The sequence below is a fragment of the Myotis daubentonii genome, chromosome 1 (genome assembly GCF_963259705.1).
Source record: "Myotis daubentonii chromosome 1, mMyoDau2.1, whole genome shotgun sequence".
NCBI lineage: Eukaryota > Metazoa > Chordata > Mammalia > Chiroptera > Vespertilionidae > Myotis > Myotis daubentonii.
Genome location: NC_081840.1, coordinates 141,152,311 through 141,175,109, shown reverse-complemented (window position 1 = coordinate 141,175,109; position 22,799 = coordinate 141,152,311). Strand labels below are relative to the sequence as shown.

The 22,799-nt window shown below is 37.8% G+C and overlaps 2 protein-coding genes across 15 annotated transcripts in view; one reads left to right on the top strand and one right to left on the bottom strand.

Moving 5' to 3' along the window:
- Window positions 1-10,876, top strand: part of PDSS1 (decaprenyl diphosphate synthase subunit 1) — a 52,170-nt gene extending 41,294 nt beyond the window's left edge. For 4 of the 5 annotated variants that reach the window (XM_059661342.1, XM_059661333.1, XM_059661351.1 and 1 more), the window contains 2 exons: window positions 7,145-7,225; window positions 10,423-10,876. In XM_059661342.1, the coding sequence (XP_059517325.1) occupies window positions 7,145-7,225; window positions 10,423-10,563 (222 nt within the window). In that variant the 3' untranslated portion in view covers window positions 10,564-10,876. The remainder of the gene's footprint in view (window positions 1-7,144; window positions 7,226-10,422) is intronic. The other variant, XM_059661325.1, reaches the window with a different exon arrangement.
- A 981-nt stretch (window positions 10,877-11,857) lies between these two features.
- ABI1 (abl interactor 1) overlaps window positions 11,858-22,799 on the bottom strand; it is an 82,777-nt gene continuing 71,835 nt past the window's right edge. For 5 of the 10 annotated variants that reach the window (XM_059661256.1, XM_059661221.1, XM_059661267.1 and 2 more), the window contains 3 exons: window positions 21,018-21,104; window positions 17,547-17,732; window positions 11,858-12,791 (listed from right to left, as the gene is read on the bottom strand). In XM_059661256.1, the coding sequence (XP_059517239.1) occupies window positions 12,616-12,791; window positions 17,547-17,732; window positions 21,018-21,104 (449 nt within the window). In that variant the 3' untranslated portion in view covers window positions 11,858-12,615. The remainder of the gene's footprint in view (window positions 12,792-17,546; window positions 17,733-21,017; window positions 21,105-22,799) is intronic. The other 5 variants (XM_059661303.1, XM_059661237.1, XM_059661283.1 and 2 more) reach the window with 1 other exon arrangement.

Below are 22,799 nucleotides of genomic sequence, written 5' to 3'. Positions count from 1 at the left end.
CTCTATCCCTCTCCCTTCCTCTCTGTAAAAATCAATAAAATATATTTTTTTAAAAAAAGAATGTTAATACATTGCCAAGTTCTGACAAAAACTTACAAAATCCCCTTATATACATTAAAGCATGAGTGAGGAACATTTTCTTTACCATTAAGCCACAAAAACAGAGGATTCATGAGCCATGTGAAGGTATGCCTGAGATTAGAAAGATCGGTCACTAGTTACCATCTACACAATTTTAAAAAATCAGTCTACTCTTTAGAACCTGGGAATAAATGTGAATAAAGAAGAATAAGATGGACTGATTGCACCAAGATTCAACCTACTTGGTCAGTACCCCTTTAGCTAGGCTCTGAGGTTATCTAGAGGACTAGGGACAGACCTCTCCCTGAAGCACCTCACAGTCTACTAAAAAGCAGTCTTAATTGTAAATAATTGTCATGCGCTCCATAGTACGAATAGTTGAGTCCTCCTTAAACCATAAGGTGATTGAGAGTGGATGCCTCTTCTGATTGTGTTTTATTATAGGCATACTAGGGGCCCGGTGCACGAAATTCATGCACTGGGGGGGGGGGGGGATGTCCCTCAGCCCAGCCTGCCCCCTCTCACATACTGGGAGCCCTCAGGCGTTGACCCCCATCACCCTCCAATCGCAGGATTGGCCCTTTGCCCAGGCCTGACGCCTCTGGCCGAGGCGTCCAGCCCGGGCAGCGGGGACCCACAGCTGCAGCGGCCCCGCGATCGTGGGCTTTGCTTTAGGCCCAGGCAAGGGGCCCCTAGCTCCTGGGACTGCCAGCTTCGACCGTGCCCAGCTCCCATCGCTGGCTCCACCCCTACTTCCTGCTATCACTGGCCAGGGCGGAAAAGGCACCTGATTCTCCAATCATGGCTGGGGGGCAGGGCAAAGGTGGCCCCAGGGCCGCCTTTGCCCTGCCCCCCAGCTCTTAGCTCCCCCCTGGGTTTCTGATCACTGTCAGTGGCAGGGGGCTTCTTCCTGCTTTCCCTTTCGCCTCCCTGCATTGTGCCTACATATGCAAATTAACCGCCATCTTGTTGACAGTTAACTGCCAATCTTAGTTGGCAGTTAACTGCCAATCTTGGCAGTTAATTTGCATATAGCCCTGATTAGCCAATGAAAAGGATATCGTCGTACGCCAATTACCATTTTTCTCTTTTATTAGTGTTGATTTCAAAAGGGACTAATCTGCTTTCTTCTACATAGTAGTGATGACTAATTCTGCCTTCAGATATAGTGGGGCAAAGTCAGGAGGAAAATGAACCACTCCTACATAACTAACTTGTCAGTAATCTAAAAGAGATCAATAATGCGAGTTAAAAAAAAAACTAGGGCCGGAACCGGTTTGGCTCAGTGGATAGAGCGTCGGCCTGCGGACTGAAAGGTCCCAGGTTCGATTCCGGTCAAGGGCGTGTGCCTGGGTTGCGGGCACATCCCCAGTGGGAGGTGTGCAGGAGGCAGCTGATCGATGCTTCTCTCTCATCGATGTTCCTAACTCTCTATCTCTCTCCCTTCCTCTCTGTAAAAGAAAAAAAAAAAAAAAAAAACTAGGAAAAAGAACAAATCTTAGAGTGCCCCAAACCACATTTTTCTATGTGCTTCACTGGGAAATCCAGTATAACAAGGCGCACACTCACCCTCACCAGACAGCACTTTTCCCATCTGCCCATCAGGCAGTGGGAGGAGTTAAAAGGCACATTGAAGTATCAGAAAACTGAACACAGATTGAGGCTCAGCAGGAAGTAACTCTGGACAGGACCACTTTCCTGTTGAGCTGCCCCCTAGTGGTCAGTGCGCTCCCACGGCTAGCCAACCTCCTATGGTCCCTCCCCGCCGTCTGGCAGGCCCCAGCTGGCCTGGCCCTGATCAGGAGAAGGCTCCAATAGGCCTTGATTGCCAGCCAGGCCTAGGGACCCCAACTGTGCACAAATTTCATGCACCAGGCCTCTAGTCTACCCTAAAATATAAAAACCTAGGGTCCATAACGACCAACCGAGGACCCAACACCAGAAGTCAGTCCTGAGGTCAGTGCTGGGTTGCCGTGGCGACCCAGCACTGACTGTTTACCGGGCTGCGGATCAGGCCTGGAGAGAGGCAGGGTATGATCCGCAGCCTCCATGGCAGCTGTTAATCAGCCATTGCCTCTCTCTTTCTCCCCGGGCTTCGCCAGCAGCTGCACCTGTTTCTCTCCGGGCCTCCATGGAGGCTACTGAACAGCCTCGCCTCTCTGATCAGGCCACGTTGATAGGCCCAGAGATGCTGACTGGCATAGAAACCGACCAATCAGAACCAAATTGGCCAGCAGGGGAGGGCAGTTGGGGCGAGATCAGGCCGGCAGGGGAGGGCAGTTGGGGGCAATCATGCAGGCAGGCAGAGGCAGTTACATGCGATCAGACAGGCAGGCAGGCAGGTGAGCGGTTAGGAGCCAGCGGTCCTAGATTGCGAGAGAGATGTCCGACTGCCGGTTTAGGCCCGATCCCTATAGTCAGACATCCCCCAAGAGTTCCCCAATTGGAGAGGGTGCAGGCTGGGCCGAGGGAACCCCCCCTTCATGCATGAATTTCACGCACTGGGCCACTAGTATATATAAAAGCCTAAGTGACCAAATGACCATTTGACTGTTCACTATGATGTGCACTGACCACCAGGAGGCAGGCGCTCAACACGAGAGCTGCCCCCTGGTGGTCAATGCGCTCCCCCAGTGGGAGCGCTGCTCAACTGACAGGGATGAGTGGGAGCAGCTCCTCTACAGGCCATGCCAAGGGAATCCGCCGGTGCACAAATCTGTGCACTGGGCCTCTTGTGCATTCATAAATTGTTTTCAGATCAAGCGTATGCTCTACTAAAGATTACACTGTCAAAGAAAAGGATTTTTGGCCAGAAATTTGGGGTAAAACAAGTCCCAAAAATGACAGAATGTGCAGTAGCTCCATTTAATGAAAATACACTGTTTTCATAGTTTGCAAAGGATTCTTTAGACATTAATCTAACAAATCCTCTTTTGTGATATTATATTCATCCTACAAATAAGAAAGTGATGCTCAAACCTGGCCAAAATTAAACATTAAGTAAAGAGCACAGCAGGCAGTTAAACGCTCCAAGTCTTCTAAGACCACTGTTCATGTTATTACACAGTATAGCATTGCTGCCACTGCTGTAAAAGCTAGTGCCTGGTGAGCTGGTCTCCAGTAGGTCTCCCCACAGAATAGGCATGGCTCTGAAAATGCACTGACAACACTCACAGAAGAGCCTGTGTCAGCTTTCATGGTTTGTGATTAACCTACCCATTTAGTGAAGTTAGTTGTAAGCTGTTTGTACTCTTTGTCCATAGGCAGGTGAGCTTTGTTTGTATATTAGAAAAATCCATGTTTGAACTTTTTCATTTGTGACACTGAGTCTCATTGGACCAAGACAATGAACCTTGGGAAGTGGCTTTTCCTTTTTAACTTAGCAGGGGGAACTTGGCATTTGTTGGATCCAGCAACTTGATAGAAACTTTCTCTCTGGAATTCATTATTTTTGACATCTCTCTGAAGGGTTTTTTTTTTAATCTTTATTTTTCAAAGCGTTACATATGCCCCCCTTTTCCCTCCATTGACATCTTCTAGCCCACTCCCACTCTCCAGCCCAACCTTCACCACCCTATTATCTGTGTCCATGGGTTATGCATATATTCATGCAAGTTCTTTGGTTGATCTCTTCCCACCCAACCTTCCCTGCCTTCCCTCTAAGATTCCACAGTCTCTGAAGGGGTTGCTTGATAACAGTTGATTCAAGGGATTTAAGAAAAGGTTGGAGATTTCTAGAGAGGTCCCACTGATGACAGTGTCCTTCCATGAGTATGTATGTACATACTTTCTGTAAGAACAAAAACCTCAGGTTAAATCTTTTGTGTGTTTTGTTTCGTTTTTTATCCTCACGCAAGGATATTTTTCCATTGATTTTTAGAGAGAGTGGAAGATAGAGGGAAAAGGCAGAGAGAAATATCAATGTGAGAGGAACACATCAATTGGCTGCCTCCTGCACACACTCCGACTAGGGCTCAGGCTGAGGAGGAGCCTGCAACCGAGGTTCATGCCCTTGACCAGAATCAAATCCATCCACAGGCCAATGCTCTGTCCACTGAGCCAAACTGGGTAGGGCCTTGTGCTAAATCTTTAAAGAAGATATAGGTCTCAGATTCTGAAATCTTCAGAAACAAAATGGAAGTGGGGTGTGTGTGTGTGTGTGTGTGTGTGTGTGTGTGACTACATTAGTGAGTTCTCAAATATCCTTTAAGAGACCTTTTCCTTTCTCCCTCTGCTTATTTACTAAGTCTCCAAACCTAAATGTCAGACCGTAGCTGTCCTTCCAGCTGCCTCACCATCACCAGCCCCTGCACCAGCTGCACAGGCTTCTGCTATTGTGACTAGTCGGTGCCTTAAAGAGAGACCTAAGTTTTGTTTAAGTGCACTCCAGTTAATTGTTCCTTTGTAGTTTAGTTTATGGTATAGCTTAGATTTCACAGAGTTAGAATGTGGTTTTCCTACTCTTAAAAACAGACTGAGCCAACAAAACTTTTATTTCTCAGTAAATCTGCAGGCAGGCAACTGTTCTTCCCGTTATGTTTCTCATTTCTTCTCCAATACACATGAAGGGCACAGAGGAGTGTCTCAGGAAGAGTTTGATATTTGCATAGTATAACTGCACACAGTACATGTTTCAAAGGAAGGACATACATTTAATGCAAATATTTTTTTCAAATTTTGCTTTATCAGTGCTTTTTATAGTAAAAGGAATTAAAAAGCCATGTAGTCAGCACATTTTACCACACTTGTTGGTATTGCAGAAAAAACTCATAACCATAAACAATGTGATTTTACCAGATGCCCAGGACAGTACTGCATCAGCTTTGCAAATATAAGCTTCTAGAAAGCCAATTTTGGAATGTGGTATTAATTTTTAAAATGCTTTTATTATACCATGGAATGCTATGCAGCAAACAAGAGGGATCTCTTACCCTTTGAGACAGCATGGAGGGACCTGGAGAATATTTTGCTAAGTGAAATAAACCAGTCAGAGAAAGACAAGTATCACATTATATCACTCATATGTGGAATCTAAAGAACAAAATAAGCTGATGAACAAAATAGATCCAGAGGCACAGAAGCATGAAACAAACTGGAATCTCAGATGGAAGGCAGGGGAAGGTGAGTAAGAAGACATTAACCAATGAATTTATATGAATACATGCATAACTGATGAACACAAAATAATTTTTTAAATGCCTTTTAGCCTGGCTGGTATGGCTCAGTGTTGTGTTGACCCATGCCCCAAGAAGTCACCGGTTCAATCCCCAGCAGGGGGCAGCCAATCGATGCATCTGTATTGATGTTCTCTCCCCCTCTCCCTTCCTCTCTGAAATCAGTAAAAATGTTTTTTAAAATGCCTTTTAACAACTTAAATTCTGTGGTTAAAATTTTAACCACTAAAATAGATTGATTTGAGCTTTCCTGATTTGTTTTGTGTGAAGCTTAAATTATTTTATTCTTAAAAGACCAGTAACTAAAGCAGATTACTGGTTTTCATTTAAGAACTAACCAGTTGCTGGCTCTTTAAATATTGAGTAAGTTAGCAGCCTATACCTGTTTGGAACCTCGTTCTGACACATACTTTGCTCTGAAAGGAACATTCTTAATGCCTCATCTGCCATCATCTGTTTGAGGTTTTCTGTGTGTTCTATTTTTGTTTCTAGGATTACTAACAACATGGTGGTGGTTTCAGTATAACAACTTATTTCACCTTTCAGGCTCACTGCCAGGGAAAAACTATGGCAACTGCTTTAAGCAATGTCGTATCCAAGTCCAAACACCATTTGACTTCTTACTTTGTGGAACCGTAAGCTGTTGGAGCTACTGGATTTTGGACCATGTAGTTCAGCTCCTCCATGACATAGATGAGGAGGCTAGGACCCAAGACACTGAGGAACTCACTTAGCTGTGGCAGCGCCAACACAAGAGCCTGGATCTGGAAAACGGTGCCCTGGCTTCCTAATTCTATTAATGGTGACAATTCTCCTAAATTGTTGCTAAGTATCATAAAAGATAGGTTTTTCTTTTTCAAAGCCTTTTGTGCCTGTTTTCTCTTTTCCTCTTATTACCATCAGCTTAACACAGGTCTTTATAATATACTACAGTAACCTGACTTACCAGGTTTCTACCTCTCTCTCCTCTAAGTCAATGGTTTTTCAACCTTGGCTGCACAGAAAAACACCTGGAGAGTTTTTAAAATCCGGATGCCAGGGCCAGACCCAAGCCAATATAATCAGTCTTTGGCAGCAGATCCAGGCAAGAGTATTATAATCCCCCAAGTGATTCCAGTGTGCAGTCAGCAGTGAGAACCGCTGCACTGATCCAGTCCACTCCACAAGCTGCTAAGGCAGAGCTCTGCATACCCGCTGCTCAGAAACCCCAGTAGCTTTTAAGTGTCACTCTATTGTTTTTTGTTTTTTTTAAGAGAGAGCGAGCATGGAAGGAAAAAGGATAGATTGAAACATCAATGAGAGAGTAACATCAATTGGCTGTTTCCTGCATGCCACCTACTGGGGACCAAGCCCGCAACTGGGGCATGTGCCTCCACCAGGAATCGAACTGGTGACCTCTTGGTTCATGGTTAGACACTAAACCACTGAACACCACCAGTCGGGCCAAATGTCACTCAATTTAATACTAAAAGTAGAATGCCTAATTCCCACCCTCATCCTAACCCAGTAATTCTGAAAATGTCGGCAGACACTAGAATCTATGAGAAATGCATGCTCCACCCACCTCTACTGAATTAAAAACTTGGGGTGATTCTGGTGCAATCAAAAGTTCGAGAACCATAAAAGAAGTCAGGATATTTTACTACTTAGCAGTGGGCCATGGATAGAACAGAACATCAGAATGAGTACTGTGCACCCGCCCTGTCCCTGGGCATGGAAAATGGGTATCTTTCTTAGTTCTGCTTCTTTAATTGCTACAATTTACTGCTCCCCTACATGAACAAATCACCTTTTTGTTTTTCCCTATTGTTTCCTATTGTTACAAACTAGGATTAGAACATTTGATTCTGCCAGGAGCAATAAATAGATTTTTCTTTCTTTATGGTTAGTTCCCAGAAATGAATGCTTTGATAATGAGACGGTTCAGTTTGCCAGGAGATGTGGACAGAGCTCGACAATATGTACTACAGGTAAGATTATTCTAAAAAAAAAGGTAGCAGCAGATACAACGTGGGAAAGTTCTTTTAACCAAACAAATAACAACAACATTACATTTTAGAAACAGGACCAAGTTTGGTCCATTCTTGATTTGACAAAAACTCTTCAGAAGGAAAAACTTGTATAGTTCATTTTCCTTCCAGAATTCTTTCCAGTGATGCTAATTTAATTGGCCTTGGGAAGGGATTGGACGTTAAAAGTTTTTGAAAGCTACCCAAGTGATTCTAATGTGTTGAGATCCATTGGTTTGGAACCAGTCTCCCCACATCCATCAGCAGCATGAAGATACTCCCAGTCACCAGACTTGCCTCCAAACTAGTCCAGGCACTCACATGGATAGAATATTATAGCAATCTACTCAAAATTGGCATTTTCCTACTCTATCCTATATAACTGCCATAAATGTGTGGTTTAAGATATGTTAACTTAAAAAATTAAACCAACATAGGCAAACTAAACTATTTAACCTTCGGAGCTATAAGTTTATTTCAAATATATTGCCACATATCCTAAGTGCTTTTCTGTTTAAGCTAGATCTTTCTGTATATTTTAAGTTTTGATGACTATATTTTAAGAATGAGCTCTTTCTAATATCTAAATCTAAAGTCACTTGGAACCAGTAGATCTAGTTAATGAGATAAGAGAGCAAACAGTTTTTAGTAAGCAAATAGGGTCTGAGAGCTATGATTAGTACAATACTTGAAAGAATTCCAAATAATTACCTTTTAGATTTTTTTTAATTTCCAAAAAGCAAAACTCCTCCAAAGGATATGTTTCTCTTTTAACTCTCCATACTGTTAAGCATCATAATCTGCTATGGGTTACCACCCTTTTGGAGGGTAGTTTTTCAGTACCAGTAAAAATTCAATATGAGAGGGGGCTGTAGCTGACAAAAAAGTTGCTGTGCCGGGAAAGGTTCTGGCTTCAGAAATAACGGTGTTACTGAAGGCTCAGAAGTGGGACTGACGACAAATTAATTGTAGTTCTTATTGTAAAACACTGTACAGCAAGCCTATGCATCAAAGCACCTAGAAAAAGAACCCACAGAACAAATTCTCCAATTTTAGCTCCCTTTCCACCCAGAGCTCCTAATCACTATTCCCTCATTAAATATGAATGGACAACTAGTATTTAGTAGGATTACGAAATAACTGATTAAAGTTTGCTGAATGAAACAGACTAAGATAAAGAAGAAAAATATAATTAAGGGGATTCAAAAAATAACTGCACTCATAAAACAAGAACAGGATATTGTCTTTAAATAATGAAAGAGAATGAGCTCTGAGAAATTTTAAATGACTGGAAACTAACTCCTAAGAAAAGTAGGAACATGGAATTGAGAAAATCTTCCAAGATGTAAAACAGCAAGGGAAGAAAATGAGAAAAGCTCCTAAGACGTGAATACTAAAACCAGTGGAATGAATCCAAGAGCTCAATAAAAAGTCATCCTGCAATGGTAATTGTACAAGAGCTAATAAATACATACTAGTATATATGTAACAAATAGAATGATTAAGGAATTAGAAATATTAGGAATTTGAGCTCCTTTCCCAAAAAGGAAGAAAAGGAGGCAATTACATGTAGAAGTGTGTTCTGTAGTACAGTAAGGCACAGCCAACTAAAATGTGTCAGTTTGTGTCAGTTGATAGAGTATAGAAAATCAGAGGCCTTTCAACATGTGAGGAATATTCTACTCAATGATAGAGGCATCATGAACTTGGAACCATGGAGAAGGAAATAAAGTTGCTGACTTGATCATACAGTACCCATTTTTATATTACAGAAATGTAAGCTTTCAATAATGTAAATGTTTAGCTTTTAGAAAAAAACAAACATACATAGTTACAAAATAGAATGCAAACCTGTATGTAGTGTTAAGGTACAGTTAAAAGTGGAAAGAATGGGCCTGGCCAGTGGTTCACTGATTGAGCGTTGACCTATGAACCAGGTTATGGTTTGATTCCTGGTCAGAGCACATGCCTGAGTTGTGGGCTCCATCCCCATTGGGAGGGTGTGCAGGAGGCCGCTGATCAGTGATTCCTTCTCATCACTGATGTTTCTACTCTCACTCTCCCTTCATCTCTGAAAGAATGGGAGCACTGGTTTCCTCATCTACACAAGATCAAGTCAGACAAGATAAAGATGGCAAAAGTAATCACCCTAACTGGTTTGGCTCAGTGGATAGAGCATCAGCCTGCTGACTCAAAGGTCCCAGATTCAATTCCAGTCAAGGGCATGTACCTTGGTTACGGGCACATCCCCAGTAGGGAGTGTGCAGGAGGCAGCTGATCGATGTTTCTCTCTCATCGATGTTTCTAACTCGCTAACCCTTTCCCTCTCTGTAAAAAATCAATATATTTTTAAAAATAAATAAATAAAAAGGCAAAAGTAACAACAGAAGAACTAAAGGCAGCAATACAAGGTGGAGGCAAATGTAGTTTTATAGTTGCTTTTATGTAAAATAATACAATAATTAATAAATAAAACAAACTTTCATGTACTCACTACTGTAGACCTACTTTTGCCCCACCATGTATAATCAAATTTGGGTCAAAGGATGTGTAGGTTAAATCCTCATCTTTCTTAGCAGACAGGCAATAGATAATAACTAATGCTGATAATTAAATTTAAAAAACCAATGGATAAAAAAGCTGGTGCCTTTAGAAGAAGAGAACTCAGCTCTTGTGTACATTTTCATCATTGGCTCTTATGTATTTTTATTATGTACATGTTTTTTTAAACTTCCACTTAAGATTTTTTCATTTAAAAATTTATTGTATAGATATTTTATAACAACTTTTTAAAAAGTTCTAGTACTTAAAAATAGATGGCTAAGAGGCTGGTAGGAAGGGGGTAGGAATGGGAGATATCTGTAGTTCTATCAACAATAAAAATATATTTAAAAATGAAAAAAATAGATGGCTACTTGATATTAATGAGTTAGTTACTTTGTACACTAATAGAGTAAAAATTTGCTTTAATCAGAGAAAAGGGCCTAAAAGAACTAGGCAGGGGAAGCTGGAACTGTAAGTTTAAGAAAGAATGTTAGAAACATAGTTTGGCTATTAACTAATCTAATCTCAAAATAGTTTTTAATTCATTATAATGAACTTAAGAGCCAATCCAGTAGGTAATACACATCTGTTCTGTTTCTTTCTGTATTTCATAGAGTGATGGTGTGCAGCAAACAACCTACCTCGCCCAGCGGTACTGCCACGAAGCAGTAAGAGAGATCAGTAAACTTCGACCATCCCCAGAAAGAGATGCCCTCATACAACTCTCGGAAACTGTACTCACAAGAGATAAATGACAAAGTCTTTCTGTTATTCCTGGCAGCTATTTTACCAGACTGTGCCTAAAGAATTTTGTGGAATATACTTTGCTTCATGTGCACATAACCAAAAATCATTTTAAAAAATCATTTCCACCTTAATGATGGGCAATTATTTTATTAGCAAAGTTTTTCAGAAAAGTTTTAAAATAATTAAATCATCTGAAACTGTTATTTTAGCCCTGTAAATTCTAATCGAGGCATCTTGATGGTTATATGTGGTATTGTTTACACTGTTAATAGTCACATGTAAAGCCATTAAACAAATAAATAATCAATGTTAAAATTAAAATGGTTTATCTTGTTTCACCATAGGAGTAAATGTCAGAGAACTGTGAGGTCTACATTTCAATCAGCATTAGATTTTAACAGCATCCAAAATTTCATATAAGAGAATGGTTTATTATAAAAGACTGCACATAAAATTTAGATGAGTTATATACAAAATTAAGACAACATTCCACTTGGAAAAAATGAAATGTAAAATGTAGTAGCTTATCACTAGTGACACTGAAATCATGTTTAAAATTATCAAGGCAAAATGCATATGCAACAGTCACATTAATTTGGTAGCAATGGTCTTTAACTCTCAGAAATAAATGGTTTGCACTAGTCTTACCATTTACTCTGCTATTATAGTCTGTAACGCCCAGTACATAAACTGCAATTTGAAATCCAGAGAATTCCTCAATACACAGAAACCCACATTTGAGCGCTCTATTTTAATATCCTAGGCAATACAGAATTGTACACAAGATAAAACATCCTTCTAAACCTCCCTTAAATTAAGAGGAGACACACAAAGTGCATGTGTTGCATTTCAATTATGTCAAAAAGACAAAACAAATCTATTGCTCAGGTATGTCCCTGTTCACTGATTAATATATGACCCAGTTTTCCCCTAATTACCTTAAAAATCTTTTTATGTTGCTAGTACCAGTTAATGAATTAAACAGTGCCTATTCAAAAATCAATTGCATCCACTTCTACAAAACAGTATGTAAAAGATACTTATAATTTCCTTTCATTGAACAACAGTCCACTGGAAAACGAGCACTAATAACAGCAATCCTTAAGAATTTTACCCACAGAAGTGAATAATTTTACACATTTTCTTAGCTCTGAAAAAAAAAATTACTTTAGAAAAGCAACTAAGTAGATTGACTTGTAAATAACTTTCTCAGATTTTAAATCTTCAAAAATCCGTCACATTTGATTTGGGGACAGGTTGAGATAAGGCTGAAGTTCATATGCTGAGAAAATAGAACAATAATTCTGCAATAAATCAGTATCTTTTATTTATTTTTTTAAAAACAAATCAGTGAAGGAAAGGACAAAAACCTTTGGTTCACTTAAGTATTTGTGAGTGGAAAAAATTTATAATGCAAATTCACTCATTAAAAAACTTAGTTACAAATTACAACATTATAGATAACCCTTTTTTGTTTGTTTTATTTCACATGGAAACCTTAGAGACTCGATTCATTTCAAGAGACCTAAGTATGAGTACTCCAAGAAAATATCACACAAATTGGAAGCATCCTGGATTTTTAAGAAGTATATTTCAATAATTAATTTGTATGCATGCTTTAAACAAATAGTTATAGTTCAAGAATGAGAGAGTCTAAACAAAAGGTATGACCAGCACCAGCATTTAAGTTTCTGATTTTAATATTAGTCTGACATAGCATTAGTAACCATGCTGCACTGAAACATTAATGGTACAATCTGAATCATGATTTGTTAAATATTATACCCCAGATCCCCAGAATATTTAAGCTGGTCATAAAGTTAACATTGTATAAGTAAGTATATAAGCATAAACAGTTATGGACAGCTCTTGTATAAATTGCTGTTGAGCAATATACAAACTGCCTCAAAGATTTATGCTTACAAGGTAGACGTTCAATTATACCAATAAAACAGCATGTCCGGAAAATATGGGCACATTTTAAGACAATTTTGTTAACCATTAATAGTCCCACAGTATGACTGAATAATAATAAGAACCTACTTTAAAAGCAAAAAATTTTAATCAGTATAGTGCATGATTGATTCAACATAGTTCCCAGGGAACAAACCAGTCACTCGATTGCAGACTCCTTCATACCAGCCATCATCATTCTTCTTTATTACATAAATGATTGCACCCTCCATAAATGACAGCTCATCATCCTTGTCTTTTGTATAATCATATATTGCCACAACTATGGAAAAAAGAGTTGAAATAACAAGTGAGTGCACTATATCCAACATAATGTGAATTTTAAAATGTAATGCCAATTAAATCTATAGTATAGCAAAACCATTTTTATGAATATTCGTAACTCTTATATCTATAAATATAGGTAGACCAGTGGCTAACCGTGTACCTAAATTAATAACTTGAGCTTGGGGCCAAACTAATTGATTAGACTAGAGAAAACAATAGTTTCTACCAATCTATTTAGGGAAGATCTCTGAATTTTAAGGGTTGATTAGCCATTTCAATTCATTTGTTCAAATATCCACTAAGTGCCAACAGTATGCAAAACCATTTTTCAAAATAACAACTGGGCAGCAAAGCTGCATAACCAATCAGTAAACCAGCTATCTAATTTGAAAATATACAGACCTGGAGATAAATCTCATCCTACTCATGCAAGGAAAATATTCATGTAACTTATGGGGCTATATTTAGAATATTTTTACAGAGCACTTTAAAGATCAACAGGATTTTTTTAAGGGGAAATAACAGTAAAGATGCATTAATTAAGACTGACAGAACTATTTGCAATTCTGTAGTATCAGTGATTATTTTGAGTTCAAAATATTCACTTTGTTTGCACAGTGTCATAGAAAAAAAAGGCATAAAAATTATTCTAGTTTTCTAAACTACTGGTTGATAAGTTTAATTATTCCTTCATTCTGCCTTCATAGCATAATGATGCTCAAATTATATGTACTTTTCTAGTAAATGTGAAATGGTATGCGATACGGATTTTTTTCGTTGATTTGCCTCATGTAGTTTTTCTTAAAATACAGAGTTCTTAAGACGTTTAAGATGTTCTGGAACTTACTTTTCCACCAAAAAGGATGGTTAGTCCCCACAATTATTCTGAATTAGGGGATTATAAGAGGCTTGAAGTACTAATCGATATTATTTGCTAAATTAAAACAGGCAATCTTCTCTCCCCTTTCTGAAACACTGTATTAAGTAAACTCAATAAGTCCATTTTAATCCTGCAGCAGAATCATAGTATTGTGATTACAAGCTCACTGACATATAAAGTTGTCTTTAAAAACCCCAAAACATAAAGAATAAATAATATTAAATTATTATCCTGGTATTATTTTTATCTAAGAAGCCACCCAAAAGAATTGAGTGACTGTTAGATACAGTAAAGAAAATAATGTAATAATTTAAAAGTAAACTATTAATTAGTCAATTACTATTTATTATTTATGGTTTACCTTTGATAACATTAATTTCTTTGTATTCAGATTGATAATGAATTAAATTTTGAATGCTATAGACTTTTAAACTAATCATGACAAAAGCCCGTCATTCTCAAAGTCATTTGGCAGAATAAAAATGTTTCCTTTCACCCAGCCTTAGTGGTTGAGCATCAACCCATGAACCTGGAGATCACAGTTCGATTTCTGGTCAGGACACATGGCCAGGTTGGGGCTTGATGCCCAGTGTGGGGCATAGAGGAAGCAGCCGATCAATGATGCTCTCTCATCACTGAAGTTTTTTTTTTCTCTCTCTCTCTCCCTCTCTCTCTCTTCCTCTTTGAAATCAATAAAAATATATATATTTTTAAAAATTGCAATGTCTATGGCTGTTTTGTGCTATAACAGTGGCTAACAAAGATTTAAATATTTCATTTTGCAATATATACAAATAATGAATCACTACATTGTATACCTGAAACTAATATAATGTTATGTCAATTTTTTTAAAAAGTTAAAAATATTGCCCTAGATAAGTAAAGACCTATACTTGCTACCTCTCACAACCACATCCAAATTATAAAGACAGAACAACTATCATCCAGAACCGCGGGAAAGCTGGCTGAGTGGAAGTTCTACAACTAGAGAGGTAAGAAGAAAGTGCATTGAGACTGGTAGGCGGTTCAGAGGCGCAGAACGGGCTGGCATCCAGGTGTGCTGCTTTTTTAATTGGGAGATACAAGCTCCTACTTGTTCTGAACTCCAGTTCCAGGCAAGACTCTGGGAGACCCAGACACTTATGGGGAGAAACTGGACTATCTGGAATCAGGACAGGAACGCGAGGGCGGGTTTCTTTCAAATGGAGATGCTCGCAGCAGCCACTGTTCCTACCCTGGGACCTCTCTGGTGTAGGGCTGATTGGCAGCCATTGCTGTTTGCTCTGCCATGGTGATTCCCTGAGAACCCGCCCCACCCAATTTACAATCCCAACAAAGCTGTGCCCAGTGGCTTTTGCATATGAATGGCCTGTCCTTTCTCAGCCTAAAACGTGTCAAACAGGCAGCAGCTGGGTCAGGTAGCCCCAAAGCAATCAATCCAGCAGCAGCAGCAGCCTGCCTTGCTACGCAGCTGGGCCTTGTCTGGGAACTTCCAAACCCCATACAAAGAGGAGGAATCTGCAGATCTCTCTGTAGCTCCTGCTGGGCGGTCCCAGGCAATGGCTGACTTTGCACCTCCTTGGAGATCCAAGAGCCAGGGTACCCTGTGGTCAGTGTGAGACCATACCAGAATACAACTCTTCACATCCATAAGCGACACACTCAAGGGGCAGACTCAGTGAGCACCAAAGCCCCACTGAAGCAAGCCCTGCCCCACAAGGGTGTCTCCTGCACAGCAGCTCTTCCATTGTAGACACAGCTGGTCCTCACAGCCAATTGGCCTGGAGATCAATTCCTCCCAGTGATACCAAAAGCAATCAGACTTAACTATAACAAGACTGTGCACACAGCCCACAAAGGGGTGCACCAAAAGTGTCCACCTCAGGTGACAAGGGAGACTGAGCCACTGGACCCTAGAGGACATCTACCACACAAGGCCACTCTATCAACTCAAGGAGACTCAGCAGCTACCCAATACAAACACAGGGAAGCAGCCAAAATGTGGAAACAAAGAAACATGTGACAAATGAAAGAAATAGATGAAAGCAAAATACTGGCTATAGAGTCCAAAACCACAGTTATAAGGTTACTCAAGAATCTTCTAGAAACCTCCGAGGAACTTACTGAGACCTTCAAGGATCTTGGTGAGAATGCCCCAAAAATGGAAAAGGACCAGTCAGAAATTAAGCATACACTGACTGAAATAAAGAATGACATACAGGACTCAAGAGTAGACTAGAGGATCCCAAGAATCAAGTCAAAGATTTGAAATACGAAGAAGCAAAAAATACCCAACTGGAAGAGCAAAAAGAAAAAAGAATCCAAAAATACTAAGATATTGTAAGGAGCCTCGGGGACAACTTCAAGCATATCAACATCTGAATTATGGGGATGCCAGAAGAAGAGAAACAGCAAGATATTGAAAACCTATTTGAAGAAATAATGACAGAAAACTTCCCCTACCTGGTGAAAGAAATACACTTATAAGTCCAGGAAGCACAGAGAACCCCAAACAAGAGGAATCAAAAGAGGACCACACCAAGACACATCATAATTAAAATGCCAAGGGCAAAAGACAAAGAGAGAATCTTAAAAGCAGCAAGAGAAAAACAATTAGTTACCTAAAAGGGAGTACCCATACGACTGTCAGCTGATTTCTCAACAGAAACTATGCAGGCCAGAAGGGAGTGGCACGAAATATACAAAGTGATGAATAGCAAGAACCTACAACCAAGATTCCTCTACCCAGCAAAGCCATCATTTAGAATTGAAGGTCAGATAAAGAGCTTCACAGACTAGAAAAAGCTAAAGGAGTTCATCACCACCAAACCAGTATTGTATGAAATGCTGAAAGGTATTTAAGAAGATGAAGAAGAAGAAAAAGGTAAAGATAAAAAATTATGAACAAAGTGACAACAAATACATATCTATCAACAAGTGAATCTAAAAATCAAATGAATAAAAAAACCTGATGAACAGAACAAACTGGTAAATGTAATAGAATCAGGGGCATAGAAAGGGAGCGGGCTGACAATTCTCGATGGGAAGAGGGTGTGGGGGGTGCGGGAAGAAATTGGACAAAGAGCTTACACCTATAAACAAGGACAGCGGGGAGGGGCAAGGACCTGGGGGGGGGGGGGTGAGAACTAGGTGGATGGGAACTATGGGGGGAAAAAAGAGGAACATCTGTAATAATCTGAACAATAAAGATTAAACCCTTTTCGGCCCAACGTCCAGGCTGACTCAACAGACCAGGCGCTAGAAGCAACAGACCAGGCGCTAGAAGCAGGTCCAACATGGAGCTGAGGTCGACACCACAAACTACTGCGATTATATGCATTGTCAGTAAGTTCAACATTCAATCCCATCAATTAATTTGGACCAGACTGTTTGAATTCCAAAAATAAAATTGGACCACAAAAGGTTAAAAAAACAAAATTATTGCCCTAGCTGCTTTTGCTCAGTGGATAGAGCGTCGGTCTGCAGACTCAAGGGTCCCAGGTTCGATTCCGGTCAAGGGCATGTACCTTGGTTGTGGGCACATCCCCAGTGGGGGGCGTGCAGGAAGCAGCTGATTGATCTCTCTCATTGATGTTTCTAACTCTCTATCCCTCTCCCTTCTCTGTAAAAAATCAATAAAATACGTTTTTTTTTAAAAAGATAAAAATGTACAGCTAACATTATAACATTTTTAATTTAAAATATAAAGAATCCTCTCTTCAAATTGGAAATGTATAGGAAATAAGGTTTAACTATAACATCTTGACTGGTAAAGTTATTCAAAAGATTGTGAAAACTGGATTAAATGTTCTTCATAGCTCTAAATTCTATAATTACATTATTTTCCTTTAATAGATGATTTTATCTTACCTTTCTCAATATAATTCTTAGGGGCCCATGCAGGATCCCCATCTGCATATGGGTCATTATACTGAACTACTGCAGCCTCCTCATCTTCATAATCCACTGGAGGTGGTGGTGGCGGAGGTGGAGAGTCATCAAACATGGGAATGTCATCTGGTGGAGGTGGTGGTGGAGGAGTTGGACTATCAGCAACTAGAAAAAATTCAGATAATTAATTTGAATAAAAAAACGAAACTAAATGGAAATTCATAAAGAATTTAAGAAAGCTCTAATTCATATAAAGCATGCACTATAATAAAACATGCAAGATTAGAAATAAAAGCTTGATGTGTTAAAGCTTCCACTGTTCAAGAATAATTTTGCTATAATAAAATGAGCTCAAAATAAAGGTATTAGGAAGTACTACAAATTAATGGATGCAGGTTAGGAGACTATCTCTTTATATAAAGATTATAGGAGTAAAGAAGTTTCCTTAATTCCAAGGCTCAGGTCTAAACAACTGTCACTCTTTAATTAATTTAAATCCTTAAATAAGCCTTATGTCACTTTTATCATTTGGACTACAGTAAACATTATGAGTAATATTACATTAATGGTCTGATAGCTATTCATTGCAAATATTCATGTCTCTGATTTTAAATTAAATATCTTTAATTGCCCAGAAGTAAGTTTTCGGTGGATAGATATTTATTTTGTTTGTTTTAAGGGAGAAAGAAAAGTCGGTGGTATTAGGTATACTTCTATGTATAGGTTTTCTATTCTTTCATGTAAATCTTAACAAGAAAAAATTAAATTAAAAAATCCCCAACTAGTAGAAAATGTCTTAGAGTATTTTTTAACATGTTTGTACTCATAATCAACTTTTTAAATGTAGAAAGCAAGCTAAGATTTTTGCCTTATTGCTAGTAAAACATAACATAGATGAGGGGAGGACAAGATCCTAAAGATCTATTCTAAGAATACATCCAAACAAAGATTTTAAAAGTAAAGTTTTGTGGTAATAATTAAAAAAAAATACACAGAAAGTAACATATCATGCAAAACAATAAAACCAACTCACACCTCCAATTCTAGATGGTTGTAGTACGTGTATGTAATTTAAATAATCAAAAGTATAAATGGTAAAATGTAGAGGCTAGAACTGTGTTCACTAAACTATTATGACACCAGGTAACAAATGCTCCCAACATTAAGGAATTCAAAACTGGAACACAACTAATTCTTAATTTAAATTTCTTATGCACACATTTCTTTAAAAGTTAAAGACATATGAAAATGTTTTGATACAAATTAACACAGGAATTATATAATAGCTACAGGGAAGAAATTCAGAATACCAAAATACTAACTTAAATGCCAATTTCTAAGGCTATTTTTATATGATCAAAAAAAGTCATAATCTATCTTAATACAGGTTTTAAAGTTTACTCCACCCTATTTGGAATAAAGTGCTGAGAATATAACAAGGGATCAAGATTTAAAACATTTTCAGATTTAATAGCCCTATTTCCACTTCAATGCTGTGAATTTCTATTTTATCCTGTTGAGGAATGAAAAAGGCTACTAGAAAATAAGCCTTGTGCGATAACGCTCGTTCTGTTATGTTTATAACTTATTTTTCCACTGAATGCCTGGATCTATTTTACTTTTGCCCACAAATAACCCTTAAAGCTTTCTATTACTATCGTGGGAGGCAACCAATCAATGTGTCCCTCTTACATAGATGTTTCCTTTCTCTCTCTCTCCCCTTCTCCTCCCCCTTCCATTCTACTCTCTCTCTAACGATCAATGGAAAAAATATCCTCAGGTGAGAACTGAATTTAAATAAACAAACAAATAAATAAATTTAAGATACTGATGATACAGTTTCTCACCAATCTTCCCAGTATGCTTTCAAAGAAAACAGATGGCAAATAAAGTTGGGCATTCTGCAGCACAAGAACAATGACTGACTCAAATTCATCTGTTTGGTGAAAGAACTAAACTAGTACCATGGGCCTCTTTAGCAAAGGCCAGGCATACCTAGAATAATGCACATTAATTCTGAATTTCTATTTAAAGTTACTAAAGAGCTTCAGTCATACTAAATGGAAGTTCATTATTGATATTTTTAAATAGTTTCTAAAAATTCTTGGTTGTAAGGCAGTTCAAAAAGTTTAAACACTTACAGCATTAAAGACCAGCAATTTACTCTTATTCACTTATTATTAAAAATAAGATTTACTTATTTATATATATTTAAACACAGATTTCAAAGTTGATTTGCACTCAGAAATTTCAATATTTTGAAACTACAATGTTTTATAAAATATCCATTAAATCATACATTTCTTACAGGTAAGGACTCTGTCTTAAACTACTTGTGTTCTTCCCAAAGCCTAACCCATAACACTAAATCCACAAATATTTGACTGGAGGAATGGAGGAAATAGGTAGAATAACACAAAAGGGTCAGCACAAGCTGAACAATGAAATTTGCCACAATGTATTATCTTAGAAGACTGGTTGATCAAATGGGTTACACATTTGTTCACAACATTCTGAGATTTATTTGGATGGTGATGGTCCCAAATAAAGTAAATTACTACTTGACCACCTTACCATCTTAATCTCAATAGCTATTTTGGCCTAATAAAATTTGTGATAGTGGTATTCTTCATTTTGTCAAGTAACATTCACTATGATCATGTGACTATGATTACACATCTTCCAAAACCTTAAAATAATCAGACAGCAATATAAACTATCTACCCTAATTAAATCCATATATTTAAAAAAAAATTTCAAAATTCCCTGACCTTCCTTCAAAGAAACCCTAAAAAAAAGATGACAGATTTGTATATTCATAAATAATCCTCATGGGCCTGCATGTAGCTAGCCAAAACATGAAAAGGGCTCAATAATGACAATCACTCAGATGAATACATATCGTGAATGTAATTTACTTATTCTTGCATATTCATTCTTATTCTAACAATGAATCTTTATATAGATTAAAAATTACTCATGTATCAAAATCTAAGGAAAGCTACAAAGTCTTCTCCAAAATATTTTTTGTAACTAAAGAAAAAAGCAACAGACCTGTCCCAATTATGTAATAAACAAAATCTCACAAAACAATCTATAGATATATTTGAATACCAAATGTTTTCTAACTAATTCCTCAAATAATTATTGGAAGCTAGTAGTTTCCTTTGTGTTTGATTATACTTTCCTTAAGAATCTGCAAAGATCAGATTTCATGTTTTAGATCACATGAATACATAAGTTGCAATTTCGAAATTTATATAGGTCAGTAATCATGCACACAAGAGAAAAAACTAAAGATCGTGCTCTTCAGTTTCAATAACATAGCTGCACCTATTTTCAGATAAGATTAGCTTCTCAGTAAAAGTAAGGAAAATGATGACTCATCAGCCATGCATGCTATAAGGAGACAGCCTCTACCCTTTGAGAGCTCAGTTTTTCCAAACTTACTGTTTTCCTGCACCCTGGCCACGAAGCCTGTGAGAGGTATCTGTGGAGTCAACTGAGGCATAGGGGGAGGGGGTGGAGCAATAGAAACTGATAGCAACAACACAGAATTGGGGAAGTAAAACAGGTAAAGGAAAGAAAAGGAAACAAAAAGCAGAAGTCAGTTACAAGGACCACAAACATAAGTATGCAAAGAACAGTTTGCAAATGAAACAAAACAAAACAAAAACAAAACAAAAACCTGCAGAACCTTCAAGCTGATTACACACTAGAAAATCTAAAGCTGAGTTGTGTTTAGCCAATTGGTTAATTTTATTGAAAAAAAAATATACTTCTAACTTAATCCTAATTATATTGTTTGGGAGAGATTTAAATTTACCCTCACATTCACTTTCATGCAACGAAAACCTCAAATTCTAAGAAAAGACTTTAGCCTTAGCCGGGTTTTCTCAGTGGATAGAGCATCGGCCTGTGGACTGAAGGGTCCCTGGTTCGATTCCAGTTGAGAGCACATGCCCGGGTTGCCGGCTCGATCCCCAGTAGGGGGCATGCAGGAGGCAGCCAAGCAATGATTCTCATCATTGTTTCTCTCTCTCCCTCTCCCTTCCTATCTGAAATCAATAAAAAATATATTTTTAAAAAAAGACTAAAAAAACAGTTAACAGTGAAATACTGATAGCAGTTTCTAGGATACTGTATCTTTGCCATATTTCTATAACCTAACAGGCTGTTCTAGCTTTAGGGTAATGTTGTATATTAGAAACCAAATGTGTTATGAAACAGCTGTTTAGATCACATATAAGTAACTATATCAATCACAGTTTTTCCTTTAAAAAATTCTTATTTTATATATAAATTTACACATAGCTCTCCAGGAAAAACCCTTGTTTGTAAAATACGGTTATATTACCCTTTAAGTTGACATTTTTAAAGACATCACTCCTAAATTTACTATATCCCATGCTAACTTAACTGTTTGCTGAGTTTCAAAGAATAAAATATCTCTCAAAAGTGACCTTTCTTTTTATCACTGTTCTGATAAAGAAAACCTGGTCTAACAATACTTTAAAATAGGCAATTATTTGCATTTAGGTAATTTCCAACAAATCATTAGCAGCTAGAAAAATATTACAACTTCTTTCTAGAGAGAACATAATTTAAAAGAAATAAATACCAAATGTTCATGTGGGCAGCAAATGTATTAAAAATTAGCAAACTAAAAGGAAATATACATACTTTTACCATTTTGTCTCATAACAAGACAGTAATTGCCAAAGATTGATCAAAAAAGTCAATAGGAATGGATAACTAAACTCAATTTACTGGTAGTCACAACAAGTGACACTAAATTGACAGAGAAAAACAATTCATTGGTTCCCAAAGATCACATAATCAAAAAGTTACTTCAATTAATTCAAGTTAAAAATTTTGTTGGTAAGTGTAAAAATTTGAGAGGTTCAGTGTTTAAAGAAGCAATAATTTAAAGCAATTAATATTCATTGTGTGGCTAAACTAGCATTTAATTCACTGACTTGGCCTTGTTCCATCTGATATTTGTATATAGAAGGCTCTTCAATGAATAAAATGTTATAGTTTTTTATTTTTAAAAACTCCCACATATTTTTCAGGTGTTTTACTTTTTTCTAGAAACAATCCTTAGTAACTAGCCATGCTGGTTAGTATGTCAAGAAAAAGAAAAGCTTTGCTGTGAAGATACTAATAATTACCATCACATTTAGAAAGAAGAGGAAATATGCACATCAAAACACTAAAAACATTCACATC